Raw genomic sequence first — 18,684 nt, 5'->3', positions numbered from 1 at the left:
CATTGCTTTCAGGCTCTGCTCTACTACAGGGAACAGTCCTTTCTTGCTGTGCCTTGGGAAATAGCTCTGGGATGGCTGCTTCTTAGAGAATTATTTCCTGGGACTATCCAGGATTTCTGCATATTTGCAGCCAGGGTCTTGTTCAACCTGAGAAGCTCCAGAGGATTCCCAAGTTGCAGCACGCATCATCTGTGTCTCCAGTGAGCTTTCCAAGAGGCGCCTGTAACAGTGTCCTGTTAAAAGCTGCTGTTCCCCCTTCTCCCAATATTTCTTCCATGCACTTGCCCAGGTCTTGGCATCAATTGAATCCTGTAGTTCAGTTTTGAACTGCTCACCTCTCCCCTCCATTCCTGTGCACTCGGTGCATCTGCCCTTCAGGCACCAGCAGTGAAGCAGTGCTCCATAGCTCCTTCCAAGAGCTGTCCAGGGGCTGTGACCCCATACTGACTCTGCTCACTCCAAAAGCAGTGTGTGCAGTCACTGCAGATGGTCTTCCCAGCACTCAGCTTTATAGAGAAGTCACCCACTGGGCCATCACAGCGTTGCCATGTTGCTGCACTGGGCCATCTCGTGCCACTTTCTACATTATCACATCACCACGTCCTGTGGCCTGGCTGCTGGCCACTGACAGCATCTCATCATTCCCTCCTGGTGGTGGGCAGCAAGTACAAGGGTGAGGAAGTTGGGTCCTGAGCTAACAGGGGGTACCTCACTGTATCTGACCACTGATTGGATTCAAGTAGGGTGCAAATGGAGCCCCTTGGGTAGCCATTTGGAGCTGCTCCTCCTCGGAGCAGTGGGTCTGTTGTTGGGGATGCCATCTAAGGGAAACCCTGGAGGCTGAGAGCCCTCCCTTGTTAGGTGAATGTGCACTTTGGATCACTGGCCATAAACTTCACGAATCAGCAGAATAGTGATGAATCCATGTGACATCCCGGATCTGTAGGTGATGTCAGTGGAGCTTTAACTGAGTTTGAACCATAAATGTCATTTGGCCTCAGTTTATAGTTTCTGTGACATTTAAATTGGTGTGGTCGGGAGGATGTCTATGCAGGAATTGTTAGTGAGGCAGGGATGTACCCCTTCTCCCCTGGGTGTGGTTTGACCTGCTCCTGGTCATAGAATCAAATAAAGCTGCAGGTGTGGTTGTGCTGGTAAAAAGATCCCCAAATCCACTTGCGTCTTCATCACTCTTAGCTGATCCTGGGGACATTAACATGGACAAACAAGATGAGAACAGAATATTCCTACAAGACACGAATTTATGTTTATTTTATATATATATATTTATATATATACCTTTGTATAGATTAAACTGGGTGGGATTTTATCATATACATTTTTTTGGTATAATACATGAGAAACAGGAAGAGGACCATAGCAAATATAAATCAGTACATTCCTTGAATGACCTCTTTGCCACACAGAGAATGAAAAATTGCATGCAATGGGCAGACAGAGAGAAATCAGTTTTATTAAAAACAAAACCCCAAAGACAATCTAGGTACAACTGTCAACAGAGGAGCAGCACTATATATGGCAAACCTGTATAAATTAAAAGTAAGTTCCACTCTGACATCTACTATGCTTTAAAGTGCAATGAAGCCTGATTTATTTACCTACAGAATACAGGAAAGATTACCCCCCTCTCCCCATTCCAATCTATCCCTAAAAAAAACCCAAAACCAAACCACAAACGAGAAAACAATAAAATAAATCTAAAGGATATACATTATCCACAGTCCTATAGAGATGCCTACATCTACTCAGTAGCACCAAGAATCTGATATGGGCGTAATTAAATCAATTAAAACTGGGGAGCAATGGGAACATCTTTTGCTGCTTTTGCAGACCTCCTGCCCTTCATTAGTGTCTTGGAGGGGAGGTGGCTCCTCTCCCTGTGCTGGAAGCCAAGGGGACAGTGTCCTGTCCTCTCTCCATCCCTGGCTGAGCTGTCTTGGCAGCAGGCTACAAACACAGACACACACACAGAGCACAGTGAGAGCAGCTGCAGGTTACACCAAGGGGATGTGATGGGAAGCTAGGCGCACGTGTGCACACACAAGTGTCTGCACGTGGGTGCACGTGTGTGGAGGGAGCGGGACTGATCTATACAGAGGTGAAGGGTTGTGCGAGTCCAACACATGCCACGAGCCTCTTTGGTGAGAGGGTGATGGGAAGGGGAGAGAGGGAGAGAAAGGGACTCAGCACAGTCCTCCTCTTGCCAGCGTCTGGTTGTGTCGTCTTCCAAGGCCAGGGGCCTGTATGCCACAGTTCATCCGTCTCCACGTGCCACCTCTCAGCAGGCTTCAGTAACCAAAGGTCTCCTGGGAAGCATAGACCATGTAGAGGAAGCCGTCCTCATCCTTCTCTTGCTCGTAGATCTCCGAGATGGGGGTAGACACACTCACCATGCTGTGCTGGTTCACCAGCAGGAAGAAAGCCTGGGTGGGATTCAGCTGCAAGCGACGCCTGTGGGGGCAAGGGCAGGAGGGCTGGGGTCAAGCCACAGCATGTTCTGCTTCCCCGCCGGCAACACTGTTCACATGGGGCCAGGCCTGCAGAGCTGCGACCTTCTCCACAGGCTCAGGACATGGTGTTCATTGCCCAGCTGAGCTGGTTGGGGCTCCAAGGCCTCCAGAGGCATGACTCTGCAAACCCCTTTCTCCAAGTGCTACTGACAAGGGCAAAGCAGGCAGGTGTGTTCCATAAGGATATGGAGGCACCCCTGCCCATGGAAGAGGCATTGGAACTAGATGACCTTAAGGTCCTTTCCAACCCAAATCATGCTAGTATTGTGTGATTCTATAAACAAAGGGGATTGGAGTCCCCCTCATCAGCTCCCCACGAGAGAGGTCACAGTCCTTCACTAGATGCTAAGAACCTGTCTCCCCCCCCACCCCAAACAGTCTGTACCACAACACAAGGCTCCTATGGTTGTCATGTCCCCATCTAACCCTCAGCAGCTGCCTCTGCTTCATTCTCACCCCACGCCCTGCGTTCAGGACCCGTGGGCAAGGGCAGGTTCACAGCACACCAGCTGCAGCCACCGCACTCACCGGATTATTTTGACCAATTCACTCATGTTGACATGGTCTGGGACAAGGAACTTGGTCTTGTCCAACACTGGCAGCTGTTTCTCCCCTTTATAGCGTTCGATGATGACCTGGGGGGAAAGTCAATGGTAGGGTCAGCCACAGTTCACAGCACCCCAAGCACTGGCCTCAAGGTCAAGCACAAATCAAACTACACAAATGGGAAAGCTGAGGTGAGGCCCCGCTTTGCTTCGCCCTCCCAGGGAAACATAACAGAAGGACACAAGCAGTGCCCGTCAGGCTGGCTGCAGACGGCTCTTCAGCAAAAAGTCATCTCTGCTTGAGCCAGACGGTGGAAAGCATCCAGGATAAGTGAACTAAAGCACCAATTGCGCTGGCTGCCTGAGAAACAGCTGGTATTAGTGCATTGATTGGGCTGCCTCCCTGACATGCAGGAGATACGGCAGAGGAGTGAGGTTTATTTTAGCATCACTTTCAGACTGACCAAAACCATAAGTTTTGCTGGCTTGAGCTAAGGACTGAACTCATGGTGCACAGATGGAGACATTTTCCTTCCCTTTTTCAACCACAGCTCTGGGCTGCTGCTGTTCAGCATCAACCTGCTTGCTCAGGAAGAGCTGTGGATATTCCCAAAGGATATTCTGAGGTTTTAGTTTATAATATTTGTTATAATAGCTTATAATATTTACAGGTTTTAGAAATCACTGTGAAGCCACCCAAGGCCTTCCTTCAGAAAGGGGGACTTTGGATTTTGCCAGTCCCGCTCCTTACTTTCACACTGCAGTGTGCAGACTCATGGACTCCACAAGAAATGAACTTTGTGGTGAGCTTCCAGGGCACGTCAGCACAGTGCCACCACGGGGAGAGCCCAGCTTGTCCTCCCCTATAGGAGGTCTTGCCTGGGAAAGCTCTTACCACATTCTGAAAGGGCTAAACAATGGTTTCTGTTCAGTTCTCCTGCTATTATAATTAATGAATTTCTTCTGTTAAGGAGTCTGCTGGCAGCTACAATTGCCATTCTAAACCAGCCTGGAAATGTACTATTTTTATTCCAAGGAATAAGGTGGCAGGCAGTTAAAATAAGTAATGATATCACTTATAAAGCTCAATCCATTCCATTACAGTGATACTCTGACTCGCATCTCTCCAATAGAATCAATACCTACTTATTTTCTCCACAGAAAGACATTTGTATCCTAATCAGTTCGTTGTCCTCTCGGAGTTGAGACTCAACATTATTTTTCATTATAAACAGTTCTATAAATCATCTTCCCAGGTCTTTTCCAAAAATATATGGGAGACTGCAAATGCCTTTGGACAATGAGGGACGAGCAGCATGCAGGGCCACGATCCCCACAAGATGGCTCTGTGGAGCCGAAAGGATCAGGAGAACCTCTGGGAACACTGACTGCCCTTTCCATTCATCATCGGTGACACACACCAGCCTCTACCAGCAGCCGCAGCGTAACTACTGCTGCCTGTCCACACCGAAGCCAAATCCGACACTGATTGGGATGCTGTGGTACCACCGGTGAGCTGGGAATGCCTGAGGAGTCCCCTGGAGCGCTGGGATGGGCACAGCTACACCGCAGGCAGCTCCCGGGTGAGTGGGGGCTGCGAGGCGCCTGGGTGAGAGCTCTGCACCCAACGCCTCTGCGGAGCCCATCCTGGACAAAGCTCATGCGAGGGGAACCCAGGAGCCCGAGGGCCAGGCAAGGAGCATATGAAAGCACCCAGGAGTCCACCGATGTATTCTCACATTGGACATGTCTCCTCTTGATACTGAGCAGGAATGCCAGAGAAAAAGACCAGGGAAAGCCAAGTATTGCTCCTTCAGCCCCTGTGCAAGACCGGGAGCTGATGAAAGAATGATTTTCTGCAACAGGTTATAGCATGCATTAGGATGCCCCTCACCAACCTGCTAACATCCCTTCCTCCCTGCAGAAGAAGGGTAAAGACAAAGAGAAGCAGAACCATCCTATTGTATTTCATTTGTCTTGCTTGGACATACGAATATTTTGGCTCTAAGGGGATGAACAGTCCCAAGGGGCTGGACACTCACAGCAGCCACATACACGGACCCTGCTCTGGCCACTGAGAAACAGAGGCACAAAAGGGCAGCTCTGCAGCAACCTTTCCACACAGAGAGAGCCCTGTACGGTGGGGCTATGCCTCACTTCTCACTTCCATCTAGCAGGAACAGAAGCAGACATCTCTCATTACCGGCCAGGTCCATCCACAAAGGAAAGCCTCTCAATTAGTCCAAGAATGGGCTGAGAAGGATGTCCTGGCTGTTAAAGCAGCAGCTGCCTTGTGTCCTGAACAGACAGAAGGCCTCTCATGTAAAACAGCTCCAGGAGTTTCTGTTTCCAAGAACATGAGCTGCTATTTGGGTAACCAGCTATGGGAACAGGTGGCCAATGGACAAAACGTTCTTGTCCAGCTTGGAGGGAAATGCATGATCAAATGCTAATATTACATCCCTGTGGCCATAGGGCTTATATACAAAGCCACCTCTCCTCCTGCTTCGTGTTCCAAGCTGCTGCCTCATGCGAAAGGGTCACTCCGTGTGGGACACTGCTCTTGGTGTGGTGAGACCCCACCACAGGTCTCTGCAGAAACAACATGAGCTGGGCACCAGTGGAAAGGCTCAGGGCAGAGCCTTCAGTCCTGATCCCATCACAGAGGGGGATTCAGCAGCATTTATAAACTGAACCCCTGCTCTGGAGCCAGTCTGAAGAGGTAGAAAATGATTTTGGTAGGCAGTGGGGCTAGATCTAGCAGCCTAAGAGAGGTAAGGCTGCCACCGCTCCATGCCCCCAGGTTCAACCAGCAGCAAGGCACAGAATGCATTCCCAGTAGGCACATGCATGCAAATGCATGTGTGTAACACATACATACACATGGCCAGCCACAGAGATCACCACAGATGTGCAGAGCGCTCACACAACCACAGAGAGCACCAATAGTTCCATCCTGTCCCTCTCCAGCTGAGCGGGGTGAAGGTCCTTTAATGGCAATATCGACAGTAACCCTGTCCAAAAGGTGCTCTGGTCATGTCAGCCCTGGACACGGGGTCTAACAGCTCGGCAGAACAGCCCCTCACAGGAGCCCAGAGAGGGCTGTCCCACCAGCTCTCTCCCAACACGTGTGTGTGGTACAGCCCCTTCCTCAGCGGGCTCTGGAGACAGGACACAGATGCTCTTCCCTGGGCACAAAGCCAGGCCACGCACACTGCAAATCACCCTGGCCCTCTGTCACAGCAAAAAGGGTTCTGAGTGGAAACTGGAGATGCAGGGTGACGGCAGCAGCTGCAGCACAGCTTGCTGTGCTTTCTGCAGCAATAAGGGTGTGACCTGGGCCATCTTCTCCCCAGCTCCCTCTGGGCTGTGGGCTCAAACCCCTTTGCCAATTCCAAGTGCCTCCTTGAACCAAGACCTTCCTACAGGCAAATTGCTGCACTGAACTGCTCAGACCCACAACTATGCCCTGCACCGTGTTGCAGTATGAGGCTTTGCTCAGGCCAAGCACTGAAAGCAACATACAGTGGACTCACAGGAACTTTGCTATGTAAAAGAGAAGAGACAGCATCAGACTTGATGTCAGGGTCTACCTGAGACCAGGCCTTTAGAGGTACCAGTGACACAAACACAGCTGGAGCCCCCAGGGCCACTGAACAAAGAGGTTACTGGGAGGGCTCAGGTCTCTGCCATGGGTAATCCTACACGCACACAGCTCCTCAGACAGCCACACCAGTGGATGGACCCTGATGACACAGAAGCCTTCTCCTAGGGCATGTGGTGGTTGACCCCAACACAAAGAGCAGCAGTCCAGCTCAATTCTCCCACCATCGTTCAGCCAGGCTGGTAAAATTCTGCATGCAGATGCAGAGCTCTGGCTCCTCCTGTTCATTTCCCAGGCAATACACATTTGTGTAGAGGCATTTGATATATGTGTGCATATTTTATGTACAACTTATTTCTAGCCTGTCTTTATTGCTAGAACTTCAGGCATTGTGATTAGCTCTGCCACAACTAAGGAGAAATGCAGACCTAGTCCAATGCCATGAAATCCATGTTAAAAGCAGTGATCAGTAAGTGTGCAGATGATATGGCATACTGGTATTCACTGTGCTGCAAAGGTCAGCTCTGCCGAGCTGACAGCACATGGAAAAGAAGGAAGAGAAAGAATTCTTTTTGCCAGATGTTGTGCTAGAATCAAAAGAAAACCAGGAATGGGCTAGTATGTGCTAAGAGTAGTTTTAGACATTAAGCCTTGAAGGCTAAATACTGATGGTATGCAATTCTAATCCAAAGCTGAGGGAGCTGAATTAGGGACATATCCCACTTTTTGGTCATACATGCTATGGTATTGCAAATACTAACTCAAGCAATTCCCAAGTATATTATTTCACTAAGTTCTTCATCTTCTCAGGAAGAGAAACAAATACTAATACTTAGCTAGGACACCACAAGCACACTCACAGCCAAAGAACAAGACAGCATATGAAGTCTGACATGGACAGGAAGAACTGGAGTCAATTCATGGAGTCTTCATGGAGCATGTCAATAACAGGTAATGGGAAAGTACAGAAAGTGTGTGACTGTTTGGTTGTGGCGTGAATTATTCTAACAGGGTCTCTGCTTTCAGTATAGCAAAGATCATCTCATACATCTTTCTCTGGGCAGATGCAGACAAATCCTTACCAGGTTATCCAGGAAAAGCCAAGTAGCTACTACAGAAAACAAACAAAACCCAACCCGCACAAAGCTGTATTAGCCTGGAAGGAGATTTGAGATCAGCTCAGCTCCTTGCCTCTAGGGCAGGTGTGAAGCGTAGGAGAAAGGCTGCACTTTGCATTGCTCAGAATGCAGCTGGCATGCGCCAGGCATGGGAGGCTTATGGAGCATCCCGTATTGATTCTGGGGAACAAGGCTTTGTAACCTCTGTGGCTGGCTGGTGGAGGCAATCCCGCAGCAGCACAGGGGTCATGAGAACAAAGGCTAACACAGAACAGTGGGAACAACTTACCGGGATTTTGTTGGGATGCTGCTCTCGGATCTGCTGCACTTCTTTACAACGATCCGCTGGAGAGAAAGAAGTGAAGAAGCAGAGTTAGAAACATGTGGCTGTGCAAGCTCAGGCAAACCCAGGGCGACCACCCTGCAAACCACAGACAAAGAGGGACACTGCTAAAGAAATGCACATTCTGCTCATCAGGCCTTTTCTGACCAGTCTGCAGCAGGGAGATGGTCAGGAGATGTCAGCTTCAGTGATCAGACCTTAATGCCTTCCTACCACCCCAGTCACCTCCCAAGGCAGGGGCGTACTACCCTGCCCAGTAAAACTGGGCAACACACATGGAAACCAAATGACTGAAGTGAGCCCACAAGGATAACAAAACGGTATTCTTACATCTGCCTTAAGTGAATGCAGCTCATGGCCATCAGTGCTGGGCAGCAGCACAGCTTTAGGGGCTCAGCTCTGGAAGTTCAGGCTCTTTGTGTCTCCTGGCTGCTTCCCAAGAGGAGAGGAGTCTCTAACTGGGGCTGGGTTTTAGCCATTTCCTTCTGCCCTTTGTACACTTCCAAGCACTATCTGGCACAATGCCTCAGTCCAAAAGAGATACACCTTGCCAAGGAGGGCTCCTTCACTATCACAGACCTACAACAGCTACTGGCCTGACAGAAAGCACTTCTACACCTGTTGTGGAAACAGGAAATGAAACTTAAGCAAGGAGATGACCCAGGTACTAAAAGATCGTTTTTCCTGCAGTTGCTCTTACACTTCCCAACCCATTTTCCTCTGGAGTTCATCTGACACACACAACAGGCAGCACATAAAAGCCTGTATGCTCTTTGAGCTTACAGGAGAAATTCAAATGGCCCCCTGATTGTTTTATCAGAGGGCCCTCCACTTACCACAATCCAAAGCAGCAGGAAAGAGAGGACAAATCCCTGCCAGGATCAGCTATGTCTGTGTGTGCTCCTCCTGCGACACTACAAACCTATGCTCCTCCTTTGCGTTACCATTACCCTGGGAAGTGCTTCACAGCCCACAACAGCTCATCTGAAGCACCCTGGGAAAGCAGTTTCATGGATCACAGCAGGTAAAGCCAAGAGTGAAGGCCAACAACTAAGGACCACCTCGAAATGCAAGATCTGGGTCTTGCAGGATCTGTGATGGGATCCTCCTGTCACTGGCACAGCACCCTCTTCAAGCCTGACCCCCCTGAACTGCTTCACACAGCCCCAGTTCCTCAAACCTACCAGGATAGGGCAGGATAAGTGAATGTGTTTGAGTGTGTTTTTTCCCCACAAACATTAAGCATTTCTTCTCTAACCACTTGCTAAAATCCTATTTTTTATAAATTGAAATTGTTTAGATGCTACTTTGGGAACACACTGGAGTGTCTTTTGGGACACAACTACAAAGTCACCAGATCACAGAGGCTTTTAAGTACTTAATTATCTTTTTAAGAAAATGAAGGGAAATCATCTCTCTGCTAGGAATTGCCACACTTTTCTACTGTAGGACTCCATGGGCTAGCAAGACAAAGCAAGATTATTTGGATTTGATGGAAAATTCAGGCATTTTTGTTTGGGGTTTTGTGACTGAAGATGTTTCCTTTTCATCATATCCAGTGCTCCAGGGCACCCAGATTTATCCTTGTCGAGGCCATTTTCCCCTAAGGTCCGAAATCAGCAAGGAGTTAGGCAGCAATCAGCATTGCATGTGACACTGGTACAGCAATGGCTGAAGGACACAGTGACAGAAAATATCAAGCACACAAGCAACGAACACACGGGACAGCATCTGAAGGGCTGGAGATCCAGAGCACGAGTGGACAACACTTACCAGCATAAGCACTTTAGGCTCAGACTTGCTGGGTATTAACAGAGCCTGCAGAAAGCTGTGTCCTCATGGCTGGAGGGTCCGTGCTTCAGTATCCACCCTATCCTGTGCCATATCTGGTAAGATGGCCATCTGGCCTCTGGCTGTCTGGTAAGACGGCCATGTGGATGAACCCCGCAGACATCATGCATTTCCCTGTAGGGTCACAGAACTTTTTGTATATAATGATGAGAAGGGTCTGAGAAGCAATTTGCTGAAGGTAAGTTGTCAGCCTTTGCATGTTACAATGGCCAGTGATATATATAACCTCAGAGCACCCAAGTGGTCTCGGCTGCATGCACCAAAAGGCAGCCTGATACCCCACCTTGCCCCCTGGAAGCACCACCAACTCCAGCTCAAGGGTTTCTTCCAGGTCTCACTGCCTCTACACTCAGCAGAAATCAAGGGCAGCAGCCACAAGTGACAAAGCTCTCAACCAGCCCCAAGTCCCCTGACCCACTCTTTCAGACCTGCCATGTGCCCAGGACCTGGTCCCTCAGGTCAGATGTGTGCAGAGCTTTTGCCCTGTGAGAGGACTGATCTGCAGCTTACCACAAGGTAATGACAGCTGGTGCCACTTTACTCAAAGGCTGCAGGATCCCTTCAGCAGGTATGTGTGATTGCAGCTACAAGCAGCTAAGCTCTTCTTCCTCTGCCCAGGGGATGCCTATTTCAGAAACTTCATTCTTGAAGGCAGCTGGGATCAACCCCACCTAAGCTGTTCAGATACCCCAAGATCCAGGCAGAAGTATCCAGGCCAATCGGAAGTTCTGCTGAGGAGCACACTCAGTCCCATCCTCCAGCCTTTGGCTGGAGGTCCTACCAGACAGGCTTGAGAACCAAGAGAATCTGTCCTGCCTCAAATACTGCACAAGGGTAATTTCTGTGCTCACCACAGTTCACGTGCTAGAGATCTCCTGCAAGAAGTAGGTGATGGTCACCCACAACCTCCTCAGCTGGGAGTGGGAGCTAGAGGTTGATCCTCTGTCTCACGTCAGCATCTTCAACATCAAGTAGCAAAGAATGGCTATAAATACCGCCTTTAATGTCATGTATCTGTAGTCTAAGTCACAGGAATAAAGAGAACCATTAAAGGGGTCTCAAGAGAGACATGGTGGAGATGCCAGCCTGGCACCCAGGCTCACGCCACGTACAGCACTGCAGGCAGGTTGCTTGCAAATTACAACTGTGCTATTTGAGGTTAAGACTTTCCCCTTTTCTGTAGCACCTGGCCACAGTTAATCTTAAGCCTATATGTAAAGGGACCCACAACTGTTTGTACAACCCAGTCCCTATCTGCATTTTTCTCTTTGGCCCCTCCTTGCTAAACATCTGACTGCAGCAGCTCAGGGCCTCCAAGCAGGATGGCACAGAGGAGCTGAGGCAGGATTCCAGACCTGCACACAGGGGGAATAGCACTGTGCCTGCTCCACATCTGCTGCGAGAGAAGCTGGGCTTCTCCCCACTGCCGGGATGTGAGAGCTCAAGATGGCAGCAAGATAAAAACCACACCCTTTCCATTAGTTATTCCTAGCAAAAATTCACTGCTGGGGCCTATGAAAGACAGGAGTATTTTTGTAGCATTACATATGCCACAGAAATTGCCTGTTTCTCCTCCAACTGCTGTTTCAACTGTTAAGTACCCACAGCAAAGCTTGCAAATTGCCCAAAACACCAGAATCTCAGCTGTTTTTCTTAACTGAGGTCCTTCCCAAGCTGTTCTCCCAAAGACGTGGGCACACCGTGTATCCCATGGCAATGAGGGATGGGCTGGTTATGGCAGTTAAGAACAGCAGAAAATTTTAAGCCAGACTTCCAAACATGAACCACTTTATCAGCAGTGTCCATTAACGCGTGCTATGGGAGAGTGCTGTGCTGGGTGCTGTGCACACACAGGACACAAGGACAGCCCTGGATGCAAAACAGTTTAATCAGACAAAAAGTACAGATGGTGGAACAGAAGGAAAACACATGGCGAGTTCTCCAGCAATGCAGTTGTGATGGACAGCATTTTTCAGGAGACACTGGACAAACACTGGTGCTGCCCCGGGGCAGCAGATGGACTCTACAACCAGCCCTGTTGCCTGTGACCAACAGGAATGCTGTTAAGAAAACACCATGAAGAAAAAAATACCACCTGGAAAGGTCATCAATGTGCTACCAGGTCAACAGCTCCTGAGCTGAGCAAGAGCTGTGTGGAACAAAGAGCAGAAATTCACCAAGTCAGCTACTGCCTCTCCCTGTGGTGCGTCCCACGACTCTTGGTCCAGCCCTCCATGGCATGAAGGGAGTGTGCAGATATCCCTGCCACTGACAGCAGGCTGCCAGCCCTGTCGCTTTCTCACTGCCCTCCACAAGACGCTGGCAGCCAGCTTAGGGGTGGATCCACCTTGGATCTGAAGCAGATGCAAAAATGAACATAGTTCTTCAAGAAGCTGCTGTGGTCTGTCCCAGGGCAGAGGGTTGCTGGAACCTGGTCCTCTCTCCAGGGGAGTTTCTGTGAGGAGGAACTGGATGGTTTGAAATCAGGGCATGTCTGGGATGAGCTGGCAACTGCTGAAGACACAGGGAAGTTATGCAGGTCATTCCAGATGCACATCCATAAATACTTCTGTGGTGTCACACCACCCTAAGGCCCACACCTCTCACCACCAGGAAGTGCACCCTGTGTATGCGTCCATGGCTCACACCACAGCTGACCTGACCTGTCCTTGCCCAATGCTGGAGGGCTGGTTGGCAGGCCTGTGGCGCTGCAGGAGGAACAGGAGGAGACTCCGCATCCAGGAAAGGAGGGCAGAGCTCAGGAGGCCAGCTGTGTCCTGTCAAGGCTGTCCTTGCTGCTAAGAAAAGGCTGTTGTCCCAGGCTACGTAGGACAGCAGCAGTGCAGAAACCTGACTGTGATTCTGATCATTGGTTGTATTTTAGTTCTTCTGTCTGCAAAGAAGAGAGGGCTCTGGACAGGATGAACGACCTGGGAACAAATCTACACTGGTTTGAACTTCGTGTCTGATACAAAGTGTGTCCCTGCAACGTGGCGTAGGTAGAGCCTGGTGCTCTGCCATCACAGGAAGGTATGAACATGAATGTGGAGCAACTGATGATGTCTGCAGGACTATCCCTTTGTTGTTACAACTTCATTACAAGATGCTTGATGTCTGGCAGGGTTTCTGAATACCCAGCTCCTAGAGCCCTGAGAGTGCAGAGGGATCTCAGCAGTGGTTATTTGTGTATCCCAATCTTCCTGCCTGCTTGACAACGGATTTTAAAAGACAAACAGGAACCACTTTCATTTTTATTTTTTTTTTCAGTTTCAAAATATATCTGAATATAATTGAACCTGACTCCAGGAATGACTATTTGTATCCAGCAAATCCATGATAAGGGCTCAGCTCGTGACCAAGCAGAGCTGCACAACCATGAAGTCTAAATTCATGTCAAGACACACGCACTCTGGATGCACAGTACCATGTCACCCCTGCCGGAGGCCATGCAGGATGAGCAGTGGGCCTCCAGCATTCAAACAGCTTTAAAGAGGGCTTTCAACTCACTACACCTCCTGAGCATGGGAGGCAAATGGGCAATGCCGTCTGTGCCATGTTTGGATGGCATACTGAGTACTTACATCAGAGTTCCAGATAAGGAATGGGTTTATTTTGCTCAATGTTTAATCACAGTTCACTAGCCTTGGAAAAAGAACAGGAAGTTCCCTCTGCATGAGCCTCTGGAGATTGTCCTCTGAGGGCTTCCCTCTAGCTTTTGGTTGACCTTTTCTTCTGTCTTGACAACCTTTGCAATTATAAGCCTCTAAGACAGGAGAGATGCACTCAAATTTCTCAGACCTACTCACAACACTTCAAATTGCTCAAAGAAGTGGCACTCCTGACAGAACTGTGTTTTAAAATGCAGAACACCACGTGTGCATGCACAAAGAGAGTTCGAACAGCCCAGGACATTGCTATTTGTGCACAAACAGGCCTGGACATGCACAGATCTGCAGAGTCTATTTGGAGAGATGTGGCAGACACAAGAGTCTTCAACTTACTCCTTTATTGTCTCTCACAGGCTATTTCCAAACTGCCTTCTGAAGACAAAAGGCAACAAACGACTGCAGGACCAGAGTCAAGAGTCTTTATGCACTGCAGGTCAACCACAGAACACCACCCAAGAAGGTGACACCTCCCAGGGGACTCTGGGTCTGGCCAAGGAAGGAACATAGAAGCCAGTGGAGGTGACTTCTCTGTGACTCATGGCTACCTGATGACAGGCAGCCAAGACTCCAGATTCATCAGTCTCCACCTGCCTGGCTCAAGGGGACATCTGAAGTTCTTGTAGCGAAGAATTAAGTAAAAGCAAAGGACATGCAGGTTTTGTTATCCTGGCTGCCAGTCAGTTTTGTTATATAAAAGAATAATAATTAAAACCCCCAGTATTTGTGGTCTCCATGTCTAGCTGGCACTAGCTCTGGATGTTTGTGCAGTTCTTCTCATACCAGCATTTTCTTCAACACTGATAATTAACCACACATCAAAACATGTCACACAATGTTCTCAGTAATTAATACAAGACAGGCAGCTAAGCATCAACTTGCAGCAGCAGCCTCACTTCAAGGAAGCCCAGCTCTTAAAGCACAACTGCTAGAGCATGACTGCTGCAAGCACAGAGTCTGAGGACAAACTGACTGGTTAACCAACCTCACATCAGGACACTTTTCCAAGCCACCAACAAGCAAAACTGTTATGACAAGCACAGGATGGTGTGTGAGACATGACAACTCATCCACTGCTGGTCTTTCAACTCATAAACACAGCTTACACAAAGGTGAGTCCCCAGAGAAGGAAGCACTCTTCCCCAAAGCTGAGGAGAATTCAGCTCCACACACTGCCATCATCTAGTGCTGCCTTTCCTCTACAGAGAGGTGGCTTCCCAGAACTAAATGCAGATCTCCCAGAGTGCTGAGCCTGGGATGAGGATACTCAGCCCAGAGAGGGTAAGGTTAAACCTCTAAGTTTGTCACCAAGCCAAGGCTCCAGCTGCCCAACCCGACACAGCGTATGTGTCTCACTGCAAGTGCCTCCATTTCAGCAGGACGCTGGGGCACAAGGCCAGCTGACACTCAGTGAGCCAACTGGTCTAGGTTTGAGGTCCATGGCTGTCACCACATGGCTGAGCACTGCGTTGAAAACAAAGCTCGAAGCCTCTTGTCAGCCTTGCAACAGGGAGCAGCCAATTCAAAACAACCCCTTCAAGAGCAGTGGGAGGTGCGAGCACTGGCTGACACTCCTGAGGACTCATGTCTTTACAGGAAGCACAACGGTGGTGTCAGGCTGCTGCATGATCGCTGCAGCCAGGACACCCTGTTCCTCTGAGACAAACCACAGCTTTGTTCTGGGAATTGTTCTGGGCTCCTACGAAGGATCTGACTCCACAGAAGACAGCCACCTCAGCGGCTACAGCCAGGCTCACCACATGAATGCTGAGGGTTACTGCTGGATTTTATACCCCTATGCACCCAGACCAAAGATGCTCTGCTACAGACATGCCAAAGACAGAACCAGGTCACAGAGCATCACCTTGTCACCACTAACAGCACTCCAAATCACAGGAGAGGTCAGCTCTCGGTGCTCTCCACACATGCTGGCTCAAAGCCCTGGTGTTTCCCAGCAGTCCCTTTTTCACATCCTCAATGATGAATTTTATTCAGTATACACCCAAGGCAAAGCAGATGAACAAGCAGAAGGAGATAATGGAAAAAGAAACCCCCAAAATACAAAATGGGGGAAAACATGCACTGAGGAAAGTAGAATCTTCAGTATGGGGTGGCAGAACAAGACCTAAGCAAGCCACTTGCTGTGAACCTGGAGCCTGGGTGCCTTTTAGTAAAGCACCACATTCCTGACTCTGCCTTTTGTCTGGTTGTTTTTAGAACCACTCCACTTCTGTAAAGTTTTGAAGCCTTAAAAATCAAGGCCTGCTGAGGGTACAGCGTCACTGCTGATGTTTTCCATCAGCCCTCTCCAACTGCATCGTAAACAATCACTTCCTGCCCCTGTTGTGTAATGATCTGAAGACAAAAACAAGCTGTATTTACTTTCTCCGACTGAGCAACTCCAGCCCTGACCCAAAGCAAGTGTGGGCGCCAGGCGTCCTCCTCCTCCCCCTCCCTCCTGGCTGAGCTCTGCAGACCAGTCAGCTGAGAGAGCAAAAGGGCAGAGGAAAGTACACAGAAACAAGGAGCACTTGCAGTTGCCGGCACCAAACTCCCTCACCCCCTCCTTCCCTCCCAGGCTATTTTAATCCTGCTTTCTTTCAACTACTCTGAGCCTTGGATTTTGTTTTCCTTCTGGCTCATATGAAGCCTGTGCAACCTGCAGACATAAACCAGGTTCCTCCTGACCATAATAAGCTGATTCTCACCAGTTTAACAGCAGGTAGTTACTAAGGGTCACTAAAGACTTACTAGGACTCTACTTCTTTTAATATATAGCTCAAGAGAGCAAAGCAGGGTCCAAACAAGCATCACAGGGCACCCAGACTTCCCTTGTTTGTGCACGTTCCCTTGGCTCAGTTGCTGTGGCAGGAGAAGGCTGCATAAGCATTCAAGGCTTGGAAGGTTGTGCCAATAAATTACCAAATATTTACAGTTTCCAAGAGAGCAACGAGGGGTTGGGTCAGCAGGAAAAAGCTCCAGTTTTAAAGCTAACATGGGAAGCACGCCCTCACCTGCCTTTGGACAGCATCTGACACAAATCAAGGCCTCATCTGGCATGAATACACCGATTTCAGCATTATTCAGGCAGTAAAGCTCAACCAATAGCCCCCTTGGGATGTAACTTGCCAGAAACATGAACCTTTCCCAATGCCAGCTGGCAAAGGTCAGGTGAAACAGCAGTTGATGTTTCATCTGATTTCATTATCGGATCTGGCAATCCAATCTGGGAACTTATGTGGTCACCGTCTTGTCGGTTTGAGTTTTCATTTTGAGTTTCCCCACCATGTACTTTAACAAAGGGATGGGTGTGACGGAAGCCTTCATTCTTTTGGTGTCAAGAACAACGAGAGAGGGTGTATCGAATTCTTGGAACAATAACTACTCTAAGCTTAAGGAGATGGGGGGGATGGAAGGTAATTTTTGAAGAGGTCATCGTGCTCTGACAGTCCAAAGTGTACAGACTGGAGCTAGGGCAGGAGTGAAACAAGAATCGCAGAAGGTCTGGGCTGGAAGTGGCCTTAAATACCACCTAGATCTAGAATTATTTACGTCCCGACTCCTACCCTCGCCCTGCAGACTTCAGAGCTCCTTGTAACCGACACCCCACCCCAGTCGCCCCAATTGCTCGGGCGGATGCATACACAAGACATGACACAGGACGGTGACAGCTCAGCAACCACACTCGGGCTCGCCGGCAGCCCCCCCCCCCGTGCTCATGCGGCCCGTTTTGTTATCCCGTGCTTTGTAAAAACGGAGCTTATCGAGGGGGAGCGACCGAGCCCGGGCTCCTGCACCCCACTAACCCCGGCAGGGCTCAGCGCTGCCCGCGCTCGGGGCTCGGTACCTTTGGGGGTCTCCGCCAGCCCCCACAAGACCAGCGGCAGGGATGACATCACCGCGCGGCGGCCGCGGCACCGCCCGCCCCTTGCCGCGGAGCCCGAGCCCCCGGCCCCGCGGGGCCTCCCCAGCCTCCCCCCGGCCCGGCCCGGCCCGGCCCGGCTCACCGAAGGTGCGGCGCTGCTTGAAGGGCCGGTCCGACGGCATGGCGGCCAGGGCGGCGCGGCCCGCGAGCGGCTCCTGTCGCGGCGCGGCCTGCGAGGGCGCTGCGGCGGAGGGGGTCACTGACGTCACCGCGGCACGCCCGGAGGGGCGGGGCTTGGCTCGGCTCGGCTCGGCTCAGGGCGGGGGAGGGAGGAGCCCCGCCCACCGCGCCGTGCCGGGGCGGGACGCGGGAGCCCTGGCGGCAGCGCGGCTCTGCCCGGGCTGAGCGAGCAGCAGCTGCTGACCCCCGGCCTTGCCCCGGGCTGCGGCCGCCGGAGATGCCCGCAGGACGGAGGTGTCGAGACTCCAGCGCGTGGTGGCTGCTGCTTCCGGAGATCCCGGCTCTGGCGTCCCAGCGCAACCGCCGGCACTACGCAGGGTCCGCACGTGTCCGGGAGCACAGACCACGGGCCCGGTTCTGAGCTTCCACAGCGCACAAACCCAGACACAAACCGACCCCATCGGGGTCACTGGATACCTGCAATTCCCATGGCTGCCTCCATCATTGCCCAACTAACGAGTCCCTTGTTTCCTGCATTCAGAGCTGCATTTATGCTGAATATTTTAAAGACTACAAATAGGGCAGGCTATTTCTGAATAAATGAATCAAAACCACACAGAACCAAAAATACACGGAATGTCAGCATTCCATGGAGAACAGTGTTTAACATCCCTCCTCAGTGTAGGTACACTGCAACCAAAGCCGCATTCTGCCAACAGTGTTTTATTGCTTACAGTGAACTGGCACAAAACACAAGTGAATGCAGAATATTAAAGGATTAAGTACAGCCTCAGTAAAAAAAAAAAAAAAAAGCATCTGTTAAAAACTGCTCCAATTATTGAAAGTGTCACCAATTAAAACTAGGTTTAAGTATAACCAAATTCTCTTCTCCTCTTAGAGCTCTCCAAGAAAGGAAACAATTACTTTCATGGCTAACATCATGGATTTTCCTTGACCAGGCTGTAGCAGTAGTTAAACAAAC

General features: G+C 50.0%; 1 protein-coding gene across 1 annotated transcript; it reads right to left on the bottom strand.

Moving 5' to 3' along the window:
* Positions 1-1,258: 1,258 nt before the first annotated feature.
* Positions 1,259-17,823, bottom strand: MAP1LC3A (microtubule associated protein 1 light chain 3 alpha). The gene is made up of 4 exons (XM_062604136.1): positions 17,665-17,823; positions 8,088-8,143; positions 3,060-3,166; positions 1,259-2,472 (listed from the first exon to the last, which is right to left on the bottom strand). The coding sequence occupies exons 1-4, from the start codon at positions 17,702-17,704 to the stop codon at positions 2,310-2,312; spliced, it is 366 nt and encodes a 121-aa protein (XP_062460120.1). The 5' UTR covers positions 17,705-17,823; the 3' UTR covers positions 1,259-2,309.
* Positions 17,824-18,684: the final 861 nt, after the last annotated feature.

This window comes from Pezoporus occidentalis, unplaced genomic scaffold (assembly GCF_034315485.1).
Source record: "Pezoporus occidentalis ecotype Australia unplaced genomic scaffold, CSIRO_AGI_Poc_V1 ctg83, whole genome shotgun sequence".
Classification (NCBI taxonomy): domain Eukaryota; kingdom Metazoa; phylum Chordata; class Aves; order Psittaciformes; family Psittacidae; genus Pezoporus; species Pezoporus occidentalis.
This window is presented reverse-complemented; position numbering and strand designations above follow the sequence as displayed.